A 15,495-nucleotide genomic window follows, 5' to 3' on the forward strand; every position below is an offset into this window, starting at 1 on the left:
CCGCCAGCATGGGTGCTGGCACCCAAACAGTGCCCTTGCAGCAGGATGCCAGGGGTGCTCCCCAGCCTGCGCTGACGCTGCCAGCAGGTGGGGTGAGCCCGGCACCACCAGCGGCTGCAGTGAGCATCAGTGGGACAAGGGATCCTGCTGGCAAGAAAGGCTGGAGCCAGGCTGGGTCATAAAGCAGTCCCAGCTGAACGTGAACTTCGCCTCTGGGCACAGCTTGCCGCCTCTCCTCCTGCACCCACGGGTGGGATCTGGTGTCAGTAGGGCCCTGTTTGTGGAGGCAAGGGATGCCTCACATTTCAGGAGGCAGTCACTAGGCGTCCTGGCGCTGGGTTTCACAAGCCCTCATGACCTTTCCAGCACAGCAACGTGCCCTGGGGAGGATTGTTTCATACAAAACAGACCTTTGGATAGGCTTTTCATTTCCTTCACAGCCAAACACAAAGGAACAGCAAGTCCTCCCTCCTAATAAAATGACAACAGCCAGTGACACAGATGGGCTGGCTCTCCACAGTGAGCGGAGCCACGTCCCGCACCCACGCCATTCCCAGCGTCCTACAAGAGGGGGATTATAGCCCCGCAGCTCCCTCCTGCTTCATCTTGCACCTCGAATTTCCCCACGTGCAGGAGACCTGTCTGAGGGTTGACTTTTACACTCCTTTGGGAAAAAAAAAAATAGATCTGCGCTCCAAGGGAATGAGCCCAGGTGTTCAGCATCCCATGAATCTTTATCTGGCAGTGTGGTTGATTGACCGATGCCAATCACACCTCCAAGCCCCGCTCAGAGCCGGGCTCTCGGCTACCCGCACAGCACAAGAGTGGGCAGGGAGCTGGGGTGCAGAGGGGAGAAGGGCAGAGTGTGGGCTGTGCAGGCGGCGTGGGGAGCACTGGATGTAGCGGTGCACGGGGTGTGGAGCTGCAAACTGCAAAGGCTGCACGAGGTGCAGGTGAAGGGATTGCATGGGCCAAGGGGTGCAGGGGTTATAGGGCTGGAAGGGGTGCAGGATCCCATCCTAGGAGCCCCTGCAGGGCTATGCCCCGGGCGGGCGCTTCCAGCTGCGGGCGGGGCCGCACATCTGGGCGGGGCGGGGCGGGGCCCCGGGCAGGCAGTGACTCTGACGGGGCCGGATGCGGGAGCATCCCACAACCGGTGCGAGCAGCGCCCCGAGCCCAGCCGAGCCGAGACCATGCCTAAGTGTCCCCGCTGCCAGAAGGAGGTCTACTTCGGTAAGGGCTTCCTGCCCCCTTCCCAGCCGCCCGCACCCCGCGGGGAGGGCAGGGCTGTCGGGCACCGATGCTGCACCCCGCCCAGCAGCGGGTCCCCGGACACCCCGGCGCTGCGGGTTCTGGGTGCCCCGATGCTGCGCGCCTGCATCTTTGCAATTTTGGGGTCCCCAAAAGTTTCTCACCCTTGCGCGGTCGCCGGTGCCCTGGGTAGGTGACCCTATAGATCCAGCCAAGGAGGTGCCTGGCTGCAGAGCGCAGGCTGCACTGGGTACTCCCAGCAGAACGTGGGAGCTCAGCCTCATTTTCTTCCCAGCACAGCCCGCAGCCCTGTGCCAGTCTGGAGACCAAAGGCCCAGCTGGTGCAGCTTGCTGCTCTGAAAGCCAGGGCAGGTGAGCAAATCCTGCCCTCTGGCAAGTTCCTGGCTCAGTGGGTTGCCACACACTGTTTGGTGAGGTTTAGCACAGCAGGATGACACCTCCGGGGTGTTATTTTTAAGCCGCGGTTGCAGGCTAGTTGTGAGACTTGTTGGGCTGCTGTCTGCTGCTCGGCTTTCTGCAGATGTCCTGCCTCCAAACTGGGGCCCTGAAGCTTCTTCCTCTTCTGGTGCCATGGTCCTGCTGTCCTGACAGGGTATTTGGGGGGTTCAAGCCTCTCCCCCTGCCAGCAGCTGCTGGAACGGGCAGGCTCTGGCTGCCAGACCTCCCCACTTCCCTGATGTAGCTGAACTTGAGGGGAGTTTGCTGGGAGCAGTTTATACACACTCCCTGCTTTTTAATTTACTAGAGACGAGTGATCTGGAACCTAAGTGCCATCGCTGACTTCTCTCTCTTCTTTATTTGTGTTCTACTTGTGCGTGTGCCCCAACGACTTGTGTTCTTCCAAGAACTCTGAGGCTCAAACACAGGAGCTGCTCTCCTGATCTAACAGTTGTGTCCATTAGCACACCCTGTGGGTGTGCACTGGGTCTGGCCTGGGCACTGCCCGGAGGGCTGCTGCGAATGTGGTTCCTGCCACTGGGGAACATTGCTTTGCCTAAACTTGAACTCGCTTTGAGATGAGGTTTTGGCACGATATAGTTTGTGTCTCCCTCCTGTGACTGAGGGTCCTGGGGCACCTCATTTACCCATGTGGTTTGATATCAGGAGCTACCAAGGTGGTGGTGTCAGTATCTGCCTTTCCCTGTGGCTCTGTGTCAATCCCAGTCGGGCGGTCTGGGTTTGCCGTGCCCACAGGTGCGGCTGTGGAGACGGCGTTTGACCAAGGAGGGGTTTGAGCTTGTGCTTATCAGGCTGCTCTTACGAAATGTCTCTGTTGATGCAGAGGCTGAGAAGGGTTCAAAAGCTGCTGGAGGACCAGGACTGACGCCTGATTTCTGTGCCTGCAGACAATCCGGAGCACTGACAGAGGAGGCAGAACAAGCCTCACTTCAGGGCACGCTGGGACTCTCAGAGCCTGGCAGTCCTGCTCAGGCGTGCCTCAGGCTGCTTTGGGTCAAAATCTGTCTGTAGAGTGCAGGGATGAGGAGAAGGTGATGCTGAGAGGACTGTGCATAGGGTTTGCAGGAATCTCACCTACGTGTCTGAGCGCCAGAGGGGCCCTGCTGCCGTGAGCATTGACAGAGCTCCTGCCCAAGTGTTGGTGCAAATGTGTGTGTGAGAGCTGGGGACGCTGAGCTCCTTCCAGAAACCCTGTAATGAGAGGGCCCTGCCACTGGCCAGGCTTGGGCTCCTGGGGGTGCCCAGATGGGGAGGACACTGTGGCCTCTGCCAGGCTGCGGGCACAGGAGGCTCTTTGTGCCACTGGGGAATGGCAGCAGGGCTGCCTTGTGACATTTGGGCGCTGCCCCCGCTCCCACCTCTGCAGCCGCCAGCTTGCTCCCTGCACAAGCTGTTGTGGGCATATTTGGACTCCAAAGAAGAGACGCGTCAGGCTGCCGAGGGCCCCTCATGGCACGCACTACCCACAGTGGCTTGGTCCCATCGCTCGACCTCCTTTTGCAGGCATGGGGAGAGTGCTCAGACCTGGCTCTGGCAGGGTTCCTGTGGACAGCTCTGCTTAATCGCTTAATAAATTCCCAGAAGCGCAGTTGCCAATATGAGGAGCACACGTCTGCAAAAAATACCCTCCTCCCCTGCTGTGCTACAATTAAAAGCCACCCTGCGTTCCCCCCTCTCTCCGTAAACATGTCTTGGCTCCAGGATGTTGTCCCTCCCACGGCAGCCTGAGCCCCAGCCAAGCTCTAGCTCTGCTCTGGTTTGCCATGGTCCCTGTGGAATCAGAGCTGTGGCTGGAAGGGACTGGTTCATATTGGCAGGGCTTGGCAATGGCTTTGCCTCCCCAGTCCTTGCCAGCATTCCCCTTCACCCCTGCCAACTCTAGCATTCGCTCGGGCTCCAGTTTGCTGGGGAGAAATTAATCCCCTTGCAGGCTGATGTTGGAAGGAGGGAGGTCCTCAGATCTTTGGAAGATAGATCGAACTCAGCCCATCTTCATGGATGCAGTAGTGTTCACCCTGGGCGTGGCACTGCTGTTTCGGATCTGTGCGCTTGGATGTGTCTGGCATTGTGTGTGCACAGTGAACACTTGTGTTTGAAACTCAGTGCCCTCTGTCCTGGACAGACAGACGTGAGAAAATGCCCAAAAATGTCCTCCCTAGGGTTGATGACAGGGAGACCAATCTGCCAAAATGGACTTGTGCCTGTTCAGTGCCTCAACTAACCCATCTCCCTTCTGTGGCAGCCGAGAAGGTGACTTCTCTGGGGAAGGACTGGCATCGGCCCTGCTTGAGATGTGAGAAGTGTAACAAAACCCTGACATCTGGAGGTCATGCAGAGGTGAGGTTTGCTGCCCAGGAGGTCCCAGTCCTCTGCAGCCAAAGGCTAGGATGGGCGGAGGTGGAGCTGAAGGGTGGTCAGGGCTGATGCTCTTTCTCTCTCCCTGCAGCACGATGGCAAGCCGTACTGCAACCACCCCTGCTATGCTGCCTTGTTCGGGCCCAAAGGTAGGGTGCCTGTGGCTGGTGTTGCAGGAGGGAGGGCAGGGGGCTCGGAGATCCTGTCTCTGGGCAAGTTGCAGCTCTCAGTGTGCTCCCCATCCCACAGCAGTGCTGACCCTGCTCTGCCTCTCTTCCAGGGTTCGGCCGGGGAGGAGCTGAGAGCCACACGTTCAAGTAAACCTCAGGTTGGTCCTTCCCTCGGAGCTCCCCTCCTGCCTCTGGCTCCATGGGCTGGCTGGGGCTGTCCTCCCTCAGGCAAGCAGGGAAAGCAGGCCATGCCACAGCATCTCTCTGGGCTGGCTGTGACTCCCAGTCCTTGCACTGGTGTTTGGGAGCAACCTGCTGGGTGCCAGCTGCTGCTCTCCACCAGCCCCAACTGACTGTCAGCACCCGCTTAGCTCCGGCACTGGATGACAAAGGCTTTTTGCTTTGTGGCTTGTTGGCAAAGACAGGGTCTGTCCTGGAGCACTGTTGTCCCTGGGATATCTCTGCTCCCAGCCCAGCCTGAGTTCATCCACTCCTCTTTTCCATCCCTCTCCAGGTCTGACGGCCAGGGTTCTCAGCACAGTCTGAAGACAGCACAAACACACCGCGACAGACATGCGTTTTTGTTTTTAATTCACTCTGTACTAGACTAGAATGTTCAAAGCAATAAGTAACCAAGGCTGGGGCTGGTGTGGAGAGGAGCGTCTGCTCCAGATGAAGTACTGCTGGGGTGGGGCCTTTGGGTTGCCCTGCCGGACAGGAATTTGGCTGGTATTGCTGAAGGCTGCCTGGAGAGGAGACCACACCCTTCCAGCCAAAACCTAGCTCTGCTTCTGGCACCCAGCTCTTGTGGCTGGGCCCACAGTTGTATTCTCAGTCTTTAATAAACCAAAAGATGCTTCCCCCATGTAGCAGCTGTGCTCTCTGTAACGGGGGTCCCGCAGGACTCACTTGTGAAGTGCTTGCCACTTGCTTGAGGACTCCTGTGTCCTTTGGATTGAGACACTGTGTGATGGCTCCATGTGCTTCTGCTCCTGGTGTGTGCAGAGTCCTGCCCTTGGCTGCCCAGCCAGGGGCTGCCTGAGCCCTGGGGCAGTGAAAGCAGTCCCAGGTGCTGTGGGTGAGCATGCCCCAAAGGAAGGGGTGATGGATGTTGTACTGGTGCTTGTCCAGGGTTGGAGTCTCCCTGCTTTTGGGAGCAAGGTCCTACTATACTCACAGCCTTACTGGGTCTCTGTGGAGACATTTACAGAAGTCTAGAGCGTGGTTGCTCCCACCATAAGCCAGCTCTTGTTGCCTGTGGCTGTCATGGGGTTAAAGTGGAGGCATGCAGTGCTGCTGAATGAGGGGCTGAGACTGTTGACCTGAGGTCTCTGTGGCACTCCACAGCCTCCTGGCTATGTCCTGGCCTCAGGCACTGCCTGGTGGAAAGCCATGCCCATGGGCAGCCCCCAGATCTGCTCCTGGATATGAGATGGCCCTGTGCAGCCATTTTTTGGGGCAGATAAGTGTCTTGCTGGGAGGGGGTTACCTGTCACATCAGGATAACCTGGTATTTGCTGCTTTTGCTCTGAGCAGGCATACAAAAAGACCAAGTGATCTGGGAGATTATGGTTGAGGCAGAGCCAGCCTCCCTTGGTAGGGAAAGCAGACGTGTGGTGCTACAAAGCAAGTGCTGGCTCATAAGAGCTTTGCTCTTTCGTGTTTTAATGTCTTTGCCCCATTGGAAGAACAGCACTCACAGATGTCAAAGATGTCAACTCGAGGGATGTTTCTAAAATGGCTTCTTAACCATGTCTTTCCCTAATCTGAGCCACCCATTTACATATTCAGAGATACCTCATTACCCACTGGGATATTTTTGTCTACAGTTTATGCATGCATTTCCTTAGAGACTGCTTTGCATCTTACAGTCATGCTGGCCCTGCTGGGACTTGGCCAAAACCCTCAGGGGTCAGCGGTACATGTCCAATGTCAAAATCTTCAGTGTCAAAAGCAGCCTGATCGGATAAGCATCTCAAAACTTCCAATTAAAACTTGCTTGATGCTACAAGGCTCAGCACCCACTAGGAATGCTTCAGTGGGATGAACTCGAACAGCCGGCGCTGCGTCACCTCCCACCCAGTTAGCACAACAAACAGGCGTCTGTGTCAAAGGCAAACCCCAGCTATTGCTGTTCAGCTGTCACCAGACTTCCCAGCCAGCCAGGTCTCGTAGGGTCCCCTGCCCTCCTGCTCCCAGCGCTGCCCTTGCCAGCAGCCTCCCGGGGGTGCCAGCACCCATGGACCCATGGCTCCTGGCCACCGCTGCTGGCACCCAGCCACCCCTGGGGCACTGGGACACGGCTTTCCTCTGCCAGCTGAGCTTCAAAGCAAACTAGTGATAGAATCCCAGCAGCTTTGATCGTGCCAGTGAGATAGTGTTTTCCCTCAAGCATTAAAAATAATGGCAAACAGAAGCCTTGTCATCCTCTTGATTTGCATAAGTGTGTCCAGCTGGGAAAGGGACCTGTAAATTGGGCTCCTGGTCTTTCCCAGCAGGGCCTTGCACTTGAAACTTCAGGAGCAGCTAATTCCAAGTGTAAGGCACCAGGCCATCAGGGATGACAAGAGAATCAGTGAGAGGTATGGAAAAGCAAGTTCTGCTGGGGTGATCCAGCTCTTCATCTGCCAGCCCTTTCTGTGGGCAGTGGCTGCAGCTGGGGCTGGAGGCAGCGTGTTGCTGTTTGCAATATGTTGCCTGGGGCTGCTTTTGTCCCTGCCATGAATTTGAGGTGTAGTTGTGGTGGCTAGGGACATCTCTCCCTGCCTTGACTGTGTGGAGGGATGTAGGAACTGAGCTGTGCCAGGTCTGTGCAGCTGCAGCTAAACTTGATCCTGCAGCTGCCTCACTCTGTGCTGCACAGGGGAACGTGTGTTAAAAAACAGGGGTCTCTCAAGCAAGGTCTGTGGACAAGCCCTTGGGTATTGATTCCCAAAATCTCCTTCTTAGTGTCCTGTTTTTCTGCCTACCCTGCAGTAGAAGCTCCCTGAGCTGGCTTTTAGCCCCAGGACTCACTGCTGGCATATTCCCCTCCAAAAGCTGTGCTTGTATAAGCCAGTCTCTGCCTGCTCCAGCCTTGATGCTGTGAGGTTGGGCAGTTCAGGCACAGGTCACATCCACAAGGAGCCTTGGTCAAAGAAAATATACGATTAACCTATTTTTTAAAAACTTGCTTTGGTCTATAGAGAGGAAGCAGAAACAGCTGTATCGCATTTGGATAGGAAATCCACACCCGAGCGAGGCCTCCCCTCGATGTGCAGGCTGGATCAGCAGCGGCCAGTGCGCCAGGGAGGTGGGGTGTCACCACACACAATCTTTTCTCCATGGAACAGGATATCTCTGTGTCCTGCAGTGTGAGCTGCACAGACATGTAGCAGTCTGGCTCCCAGTGCATTTTGTCTGTGATGCTCTCGGCTCTGAGCTTAGGACAGGCAGGGATGGTCCCTTTGCTCTTAGTGCAGTGATGCTCTGGCTGTGCTGCTCCTGCAACAGGGAGAACAGGATGCTCAGTGAAAATCCCAGCTTCCTGGGGGGAGCAGCCAAAGGATGACAGCTTGGTGTGCCCCACCAGTTGCTCCCAATGCTCAGGGCAGAGAGCAGACCCTGGGGAGGTGGCTGGCAGCCCCCATGTCCTGCCTGGTCACCAGGGAGCCATCATGGGGATATTGCTGCCATCGCATGGTCCCAGCCCCAAGGTGCCTGCCTGGGACAGCAAAAGGTGTAGGGTAATTTACAGTGTGGTGATGCCCAGCTCAAAGGTCCCCTGCTTTGGTGACCCGAAACAGCACCATTACTGACCCTGGAGAAAGGGGCTGTGCTTTCTCTGCCATTATTTCGGAAGCTTGGGCTGAGATCAGTGACGTCTTTGGATTGTGGAGTGATAGTTGCTATAAACACTTCATCACTGTGACAAAGAAAACAAACAACATCATCCGTTTCTCTGGCAGCTGGGTGTGGGCGAGCCTCAACGCCCTGGGTAGGGAAGCAGAAGAGGTTTTGGCAAAGGACAGGAAACAGGATGGGCTCAGAAACTAAACGGCCGTTGCTCCCCACCCTGGCTTTGTGGCTTTCTCTACAGAAGAAAAAAGGAGAGGCAGACAGAAAGGGGCTTGGGGGTCCTTCAGCTGATCTATAAAATGAATGGATGCTATTTCAGCCCCACTGGGAGGCACAGTGCAGGGAGGAGGGGCTGGTTTGAGTCACCTGGCCCTGTGTCCTTCTCTCAGCATAGATTGACAGACTTTAATCCAAAGCAAGGGACCCACACGGGTCATCGACTCCAACCTTTAGTCCTGCACAGGACCATCCCCAAGAGTCACACCATGTGCCTGAGAGTAGCAAGGACATGAGAGCCCCAGAAGCACAGATGAAGCCGGGCACCTGCTGTGGGGTGGCAACAGTTTGTTTCCCTGCAGTGTTTCTCCAAATAAAGCCGTGTCCCTTCAGGGACAGGCACGTGCAAGCAGGGCTGGAAGAAAATGGCACAGGGGCTGTGGCTGCAGGTGGTTCCTGCTCTTTCCTGTTCAGGGATCGTGGGGATGAAGCCAGTCTGTAACTGTGTGGTATCCAGCTCACCACTGCTTTGAGTATTTTTAAAGCTGATTTGTGTTAAGTTCAAAGAGCTCTAATATCTCTTAGGTCAAGAATGTGTCTGCCCATCTCCTAACACCTCAGAAATCTGCCTTCTTATCTAGACAGTGTGGTAAGAAGGACTGTGCAGCCGATGTCAGGCATCAGGAGCTCTGCAAGTTCTCGTGGTGAGCCAGGACTTCACGTCCCAGCTCTGCAAAGCAGTGGGTTGGGGAAGCCCCATCTCACCAGCGGAAGCAGCTTTGCAGAGGTGGCAAAGAGGGGCTCAAACTTTGTTCCTGATGGGGAGCAACATCCCCAGCAAATATTGAAGCAGCTGAAGATACTGAAGGCAGAAGGACTCTGGGTAAGTGGGACGACCAGGGGCATAATGAGAGGTGAATGAGCCCATGAACTAGCCCTCAGTACTGGAGACTGAGATCTAGTCAGGGAGCAAGGAGAGGAGGGGACAGGCTGTTCTACCCTAACCCTGTTCCCATTGCTCGTGGTCCATGTTGGAGAGGAGCTGGGTGGGGAAATGTGGGATGGGTGGGATGTTTGTCAGGTCCTTGGCTTTTCCAAGGAAGGAGCCCAAGCATAAAAGCTGACATCAGGCACTTAAAGCTGAATTTTACTTTCATCCCTCTTTTGTTATTTTCAAGGAATCAGGGAGAGTTTCCAAGGGGGAAGGGTGCAAGAGCTTCCTGCCAAAGCCTCTTGTCTTTCTTTGGTCTTTTGTTAAAGGCCTGGGGGGAAGAGGTCAGAGGGAGTTTCCCTCTGTGCAGAGGAACGTCAACTTGTCTATTAAAGTAAAAAGGGTGAAACTCTGAGAACAGAAAGTTGCTGAGATCTCAGATCTCTTTTCTAATCCTTCCCAATTCACTTATCATACTGAAAGTTCAGACCCCTGCGTCAGAGGGCCTGAAATGCCAACGCCCATCTTAAACATCCAACTGCTGGGAGCTGACCTTGAATTTTGGCGCTACAGCCCACACACAGGCCTGTTGCAGACTAACTGACTGTGTATAGGACAACCTGCACTAGTGCATTCGTGGAGCTGTTACGGTCCCTTTCAGGGATCTCAGTCATGTAAAATTGTGACACGATGCAACTCAGCATGCTGAATGTGTGCTGGCCATGCCAGCAGTAGCAGCACCTCTTGCATCCACTGGTGAGGGCGGTGTCAGGAAGCAGCTCAGTGCTCTCTGGCAGGGAGATGCCAGGCAGACTGTATTCACAGTCCCTGTGCTGCTCAGCTCCCTCCTGCCAGCATCATGTTGGCCCTGCTGCCATCCAATGCCTTTTCTCACTCTGGTTAACCTGGTGTCTCAGCAAGGGGAGAGAGAGTGCATACAAAAGAGTCTGGAGGGCGCAGGAAAAGGGCTGGAAATGTTTGCAACAGAAAATGATGCAGCCTGCCTGACCTGCTCAGGGTGTAAAATGCTCTGGCCACCCAAGGCCTCCCTTGAGCAGTCAAGGAAAGAAGCTGTGCTCTGCTAGGATGGCTGCAGAGGAGGAGAGGGGAGAGCAGAGGAGTGAGGAGCTCCGGCTGCCCAAGCCGTTGATGGAGCGTGGGAAGCACTGATGCCTGGCCTGGGGGCCTGGCCTGGAGACAGGCTGGCTCCTGCCTGCATCTTCACGGGGATAAAAGCATTAAAAAAAAAAAACAAACCACCAAAAGACCAAAGGAGTTGTTTTCCCAGAAGGAGAGCTCACACCTTCCCCTCGGCAGGGCTGGGCTGAGGTGAAATCAGGAAGCCGTGCTGCTGCCGGAGCGGGCAGAGATGGCCGTTATCACATACAATCGGCATGAGGCAATGGGACGGGCTGCCGTCGTCTCTGGCAACGGTGCACAGAGTCTGTGGTGGCGGGTTGCCATGGCACGGGTGCAAACAGGCGCCCTTGGCCCCGCTGAGTCACCCAGGGCGGAAATGACCCCAGCTGACACACCGCGCCAAAAATGTGCGGCTGCGTGGCTGTGCAGCATCACATGAGCCCAGGAACCCGGGGAGGGCGAAGTCCAGTGGCTTCTCCCCAGGAGAAGCGCCCCTGGCCCCTCAGTTTGTAGCCAGACTTTCCCTTCCTGTTGTGGTCGCCACTGCCATGCTCACTGCTGGGGCAAACTGCAGCTCGGTTTGTCCCGAATCTGTCCCAGTGCTGGGGGGGCCCAGGGCAGTGGCCAAGCAGGTCAAGCCAATGAGCCAGCTCTGTCCTGCTTCCCCCTGCCATACAGAGGGTCCTGGAGGCTTCCAGTGGTCTCTTGCGACCTCGCAGGTACCCATGGTGACATCAGGGTGGTGTGCAGATGTCAGTCATCCATTGCTTCTTTCCATCTGCCAGTCCTAATGGGACTGGTGGCTGAGATAGGGGAGGGGAAAGAGGCCTGGATGCAGCAGGGCAGGGGCTTGCTGCTGGTGGGGTGCCATCACCATCCCCGCTGGAATAGCACACTGGGGGCTGTCACACTGTCACCTCCTTCATCTGTCCACAGCACAAGGTCCATCTCTGCAGCAGGAAACCATCGCCTTCCCATCGGCTTCTCCCACCCTGGGAAAACCACCCAGGGAGTCAGCAGAGCAGATAAGTGGGGCCTCACATGCCGGGACTGAGCCCCCGCCACGCTGTGCCGCGCCAGAGAGGCTGGGATTTGCTGCCTGGCGTCCGACTTGCCCATGGCCAAGCGCCAGCTCTCTGCAGCACCAGGCGTGTTGTGTCAGCTGCGCCCACAGAGCTGTGTGCTGGGGGAGCCACGGGGCCAGGGACCAGGGGATGGTGGCCAGGAGGGCAGCCAGCCTGGCTCTGGGGCACTGTGGGGTTGGTCTGGCCAGTGGGATGGAGAGGCGCCACAGGGGCTCTGGGAGTGCTGGGATGGTGTGGATCCCAGCTGCCACTCCATGGTGGGTGGTGATGCTCACTGGCCTGGGGGACCAGTGAGTTGTTGGCCTAGTGTGTTGGCTGGGGGACAGGAGCCCAGAGGAGGGGTGACGGCAGAACCATCTGTGCGTGCAGTAGGTGATGCAGGAGAGCCCTTGTCTCGGCAGCTGCTCTGGGGAGGAAAGGGCTAGACAGAGGATTGTGTGTGGGGACAGGGATAGCTTTGAGCAGGGTTTATGGAGTGGTCAAGAAAACACAGGAAATTGGCTCCAGCTGAAGGTCCTCCTGCTTGGAGATTACAGCGGGGACGGGAAAATAGACAAGCGATGTGTCATGGAAGGAACAGACAGCACCCATAAGCAGCAAGGTATGGAAAGCCAAGGAGGATGCCAAAGACAGCAGAGGATTGTCCAGGTTCGATAAGGCTCTGGGCAATAAAAAAGGACTTTATGGGCCGTTGGGAACCAAAGGCAAAGAACTGTGTGGAGGTGCCAAACCTGTTAGGAAGGAGAGCAAAGAAGTGGATAGAGATTGCTGAGCTAGAACTGGATGAGGGATAAGGAAAATGCTTTCCAGGCCATTAGGAAAGGAGGATGTGAGACAACAGCTGCTAGAGAAGATATTTTAAAAATCCTTAAGCCTGGATAACTCACACCCAGGGGTCCTTTGAGGGCTGGCTGGAGTAGCAGCCAGGATCCACAGGACTGCAAGAGCTCTAAGACAGCACTCAGCGTTGGAAAGGGCTGCGCTCCCCAGCACAGGGGTGGGAGGCAGGAGAGGAGCAACTAGAGGGAAAGAGTGCAAACACAGTTCATGTTGGTTGGAGGTCTCGTTGGACCACTGTGATTTCTCTCCTCACTGTGAGCAGCCACTTGGCTGCAAGAAGCTGTTCTGTAGCAGGAAGGAATTTCACATGTTGTTTCATGTTGTTCAGATATTGGGGGAAAAAAAAGGAAAAGCATCACGCCAGATCCATAGCGAGCATGTTAAATGGGCTATGAACTGGGACTGGGTAGCTGGCCAAGAAACCACCAGTGGGAGTTTCCAGCAGGTCTCATGTCTAGGCACAGGCAGGACCCCTGCAGTGCTGATGGAGCAGACCGGTGTCCCTGGCTGTGCTCCCTCTGTAAACCCTCAGCGGGAATCCATCTCTGGGCCAGGTTTTGGCTGTGTAAACCCTGGCCAAGGGTAGACTTTCCCTCTCAGGTACTCCCGCTGTCTCCCAAATGGCAGATCCGTTTCTCCCCCACTGCCACCCAAGGATTAATCCCTGGGATTGCTTCAGTTAAGGGGTTCTATGCCTGGGTACCCGAACTTGCCGCATCACACCCTGCTGAGCCAGCGGCAGATGGGAATATCCGCAGACCTGCTGCTGCTGCCAAACCCCGTGCTCTCCCATCACTCGAGAAGCGGCTCCCTGGTGTGCCTGCGGCAGAACCGCGTTTTTGGAAGAACCGAAACAGGGTTTTTGCAATAGCTCTTCCCGCCAGGAAAGGATGGATGTTTTTTTTGCCGGGCGGGACGCGCGGCCGTGGCTCAGGCCACGTGCGGGCAGTGGGAGGTGACATGTGCGGGTCACTGACTGCCCAGGGATGGCGGGAGCGCTCTCTGCCCCCGGGCCGCCGCCGCCGGGCGACGAACAGCGGGACGAGCCGGGATCCCGGACATATCCAGGGAGGCGGCGGGGAGCCCGCAGTGCTCCCTCGCCGGCGGGCAGGGGGAGCCGCAGCGGGCGGGACGGGCGGGACGGGCGGAAAGGCAGCGCGGGGAGGGCGGGAAGCAGCGGCGCGGGATGCGGGGCGGCAGCGGCGTGCAAGCACCAGGAGCACCGGGAACACCGGGAGGCCCCGGGAGCGGGGCCGGCGCTGTCCGCCGCGCTGGGGCGCTGTGCCGGCTCTGCCGCCCCGCGCCGGCCCGCCCGCCGACACTCTGCGCCGCGCCAGGTTCGACCGGGCCGCAGGCGGTGAGACCCCCGCCCGGCGACAGCGCACGGGGACCGGGACACCCGAGTGGCACTGCCCGGGGGACAGGGTCTGGGTGGGAGGGCGAGAGGGACTGAGCCTCGGGACAGGCGCCTGGGTGGTGAGGCTTTGGAGTGGTGCTCAGCTGGCACGTGTTAGGGGGCTCTCAGCTCGCTGCTCCGGTAAGGGTTTTATCGCACTGTGGTTTTAATTTAGAGCTTGGTGTTTCACCGTGGTCTGCAACACCTTTCCAGTGTCACCTGAGGTTTGCTGCCCTTTACTGTACCCCAGCTTGGGTCTTCCTGCTTTACCTCCAAGGCCTGCATCTCGCACACAGGGTGCCCCCCTTGCTCAGTTAGCTATTTTAAGGATTTTACGAGTGTTGACTGAAATTCCAGCTGTAAGAATCACTGTTTCAGTTTGTCAGCGTGCTGCCCTTGTGCGGCCAAGAAATTGATTCCCAGTTCCAGCTCATTCTGTGCTGCCTCTTGTTTGTGAGTTTTTGACACTATCGTGGCTCAGATCTTTTCAGCGTCTTCAAGTGCTTGTTTGAGCACGGGTGAGTTGTGCCATATGTGGTTATATCATAGCAGATTTGGGAAGCTATGCTCCTGTATGTATGTGCCTCAGAGTAGATGTGCTGAGTCTTGCTGCACAACCAGCATTAGCCCTTCTCTTTCTGAGTGCACCTTGACTGTAGGTAGAGTTCATAAGACAGGTAATACATGAACCTGCCTGATTCAACGGTGTTGGCAGGATGCAGGTGTGCCCTTCCATGCATATGATGCTCAGATATGGATTTGTCTAATTAAGGCTAAATATATGGCAGATATTTTGCCTGCTGATCTTCTCTGCCTGTGTCTTTCTTTTGCAGAGCCTGGATTTCTGGAGGCTGCTCTATGCACTTCTGAAACAAATCCACGGAGGCAAATGGACAGAGTCTGATGCCATAGGTAACCTGGCCAGTCTGGCTGTGTGATTTCCATCTGTCCCAGTATGTACTGGCACTGGTTTTGTAGCACCTTTTCTTTGGGTCCTTGCTCCCTGTTCATAGTGCTCCATTTTTAGTACCTGTGCCACCAACATACTGTGCATCACAGCTGTGCAGGCAGGTTTACTCCTCTTTGACTTGCTTTGTCCAGGAAACTGGGGTGTTCTTGTGTCTTCCAGAGGCTCTTGCTTCCATTTGACGTTTTGTTGCAGGTAAATCTCTGCAATGATCTTGTGCATTCTCAGCATCTACAGAGGGATTTACAGAAATAGACTTGTGTTTCCTTTGATTCCTTCTTTCCCCATTCCACATATGACACATGATTTGGTGGTTGCTTTTCTATCAAGTCCTGTGTCAGAGCTGTGAATTGTAACATGTGAACCATAAAGGCAGTGTTTTGTATTGAAGTTCTAGACAAAACAAGAAGTAGAGTGTGTGTGATTATTTTAGGGAGACCATGAATATCTTTGTGGACAGGACCAGTACTCCAGAGAGGAGCTGAATGTAGATTGGCTTCTCACAATGACAGAGCACTATTCCTAAATACATGTTATTTCAAGTACGACATGACTCCCCAAACTTCTCTTTTGAGACATGTCTATCTAGAGCCTTTCATTGCCAGAGGAAGTTTTGAGAATAGGATTGTGATGAGTCAAGAAAACACTCCTCAGGTCGAAACCACTTGAAATCCACTTTTGCCATGAAAGCAGAAAACCCTAAACAACAATGTTTAAGCCCCTGAATAGCTGGGAGTCTGGTGGCTCTGCAAATGGAGTTAAAAAAGGTTAAGCATTGTGGAGTGTGGAGCAAAATCAGCATAGTTTTGCTGGTAGCTCAGCAGGAA

The 15,495-nt window shown here is 55.6% G+C and overlaps 2 protein-coding genes across 2 annotated transcripts in view; both read left to right on the forward strand.

Moving 5' to 3' along the window:
- Positions 1-1,125: 1,125 nt before the first annotated feature.
- CRIP1 (cysteine rich protein 1) lies at positions 1,126-5,121 on the forward strand. Its single transcript, XM_018079115.2, has 5 exons — positions 1,126-1,233; positions 3,974-4,068; positions 4,178-4,235; positions 4,367-4,414; positions 4,771-5,121. Exons 1-4 carry the CDS (start codon positions 1,194-1,196, stop codon positions 4,405-4,407), a joined length of 234 nt encoding a protein of 77 aa, XP_017934604.1. The 5' UTR covers positions 1,126-1,193; the 3' UTR covers positions 4,408-4,414; positions 4,771-5,121.
- A 3,858-nt stretch (positions 5,122-8,979) lies between these two features.
- TEDC1 (tubulin epsilon and delta complex 1) overlaps positions 8,980-15,495 on the forward strand; it is a 75,810-nt gene continuing 69,294 nt past the window's right edge. The window contains exons 1-2 of the mRNA XM_029962231.1: positions 8,980-9,192; positions 14,535-14,613. Coding sequence (XP_029818091.1) covers positions 8,980-9,192; positions 14,535-14,613 — 292 coding nt within the window. The remainder of the gene's footprint in view (positions 9,193-14,534; positions 14,614-15,495) is intronic.

Source organism: Manacus vitellinus, unplaced genomic scaffold (genome assembly GCF_001715985.3).
Source record: "Manacus vitellinus isolate BGI_N305 unplaced genomic scaffold, ASM171598v3 scaffold_44_pilon, whole genome shotgun sequence".
In the NCBI taxonomy this organism is placed as follows: Eukaryota; Metazoa; Chordata; class Aves; order Passeriformes; family Pipridae; genus Manacus; species Manacus vitellinus.

Coding starts and splice junctions, on each gene's coding strand:
- CRIP1 (XM_018079115.2), top strand. CDS start 1,194: ATGCCTAAGTGTCCCCGCTGCCAGAAGGAGGTCTACTTCG. Junction 1,234..3,973: donor CCAGAAGGAGGTCTACTTCG/GTAAGGGCTTCC, acceptor CTTCTGTGGCAG/CCGAGAAGGTGACTTCTCTG. Junction 4,236..4,366: donor TGCCTTGTTCGGGCCCAAAG/GTAGGGTGCCTG, acceptor CCTCTCTTCCAG/GGTTCGGCCGGGGAGGAGCT.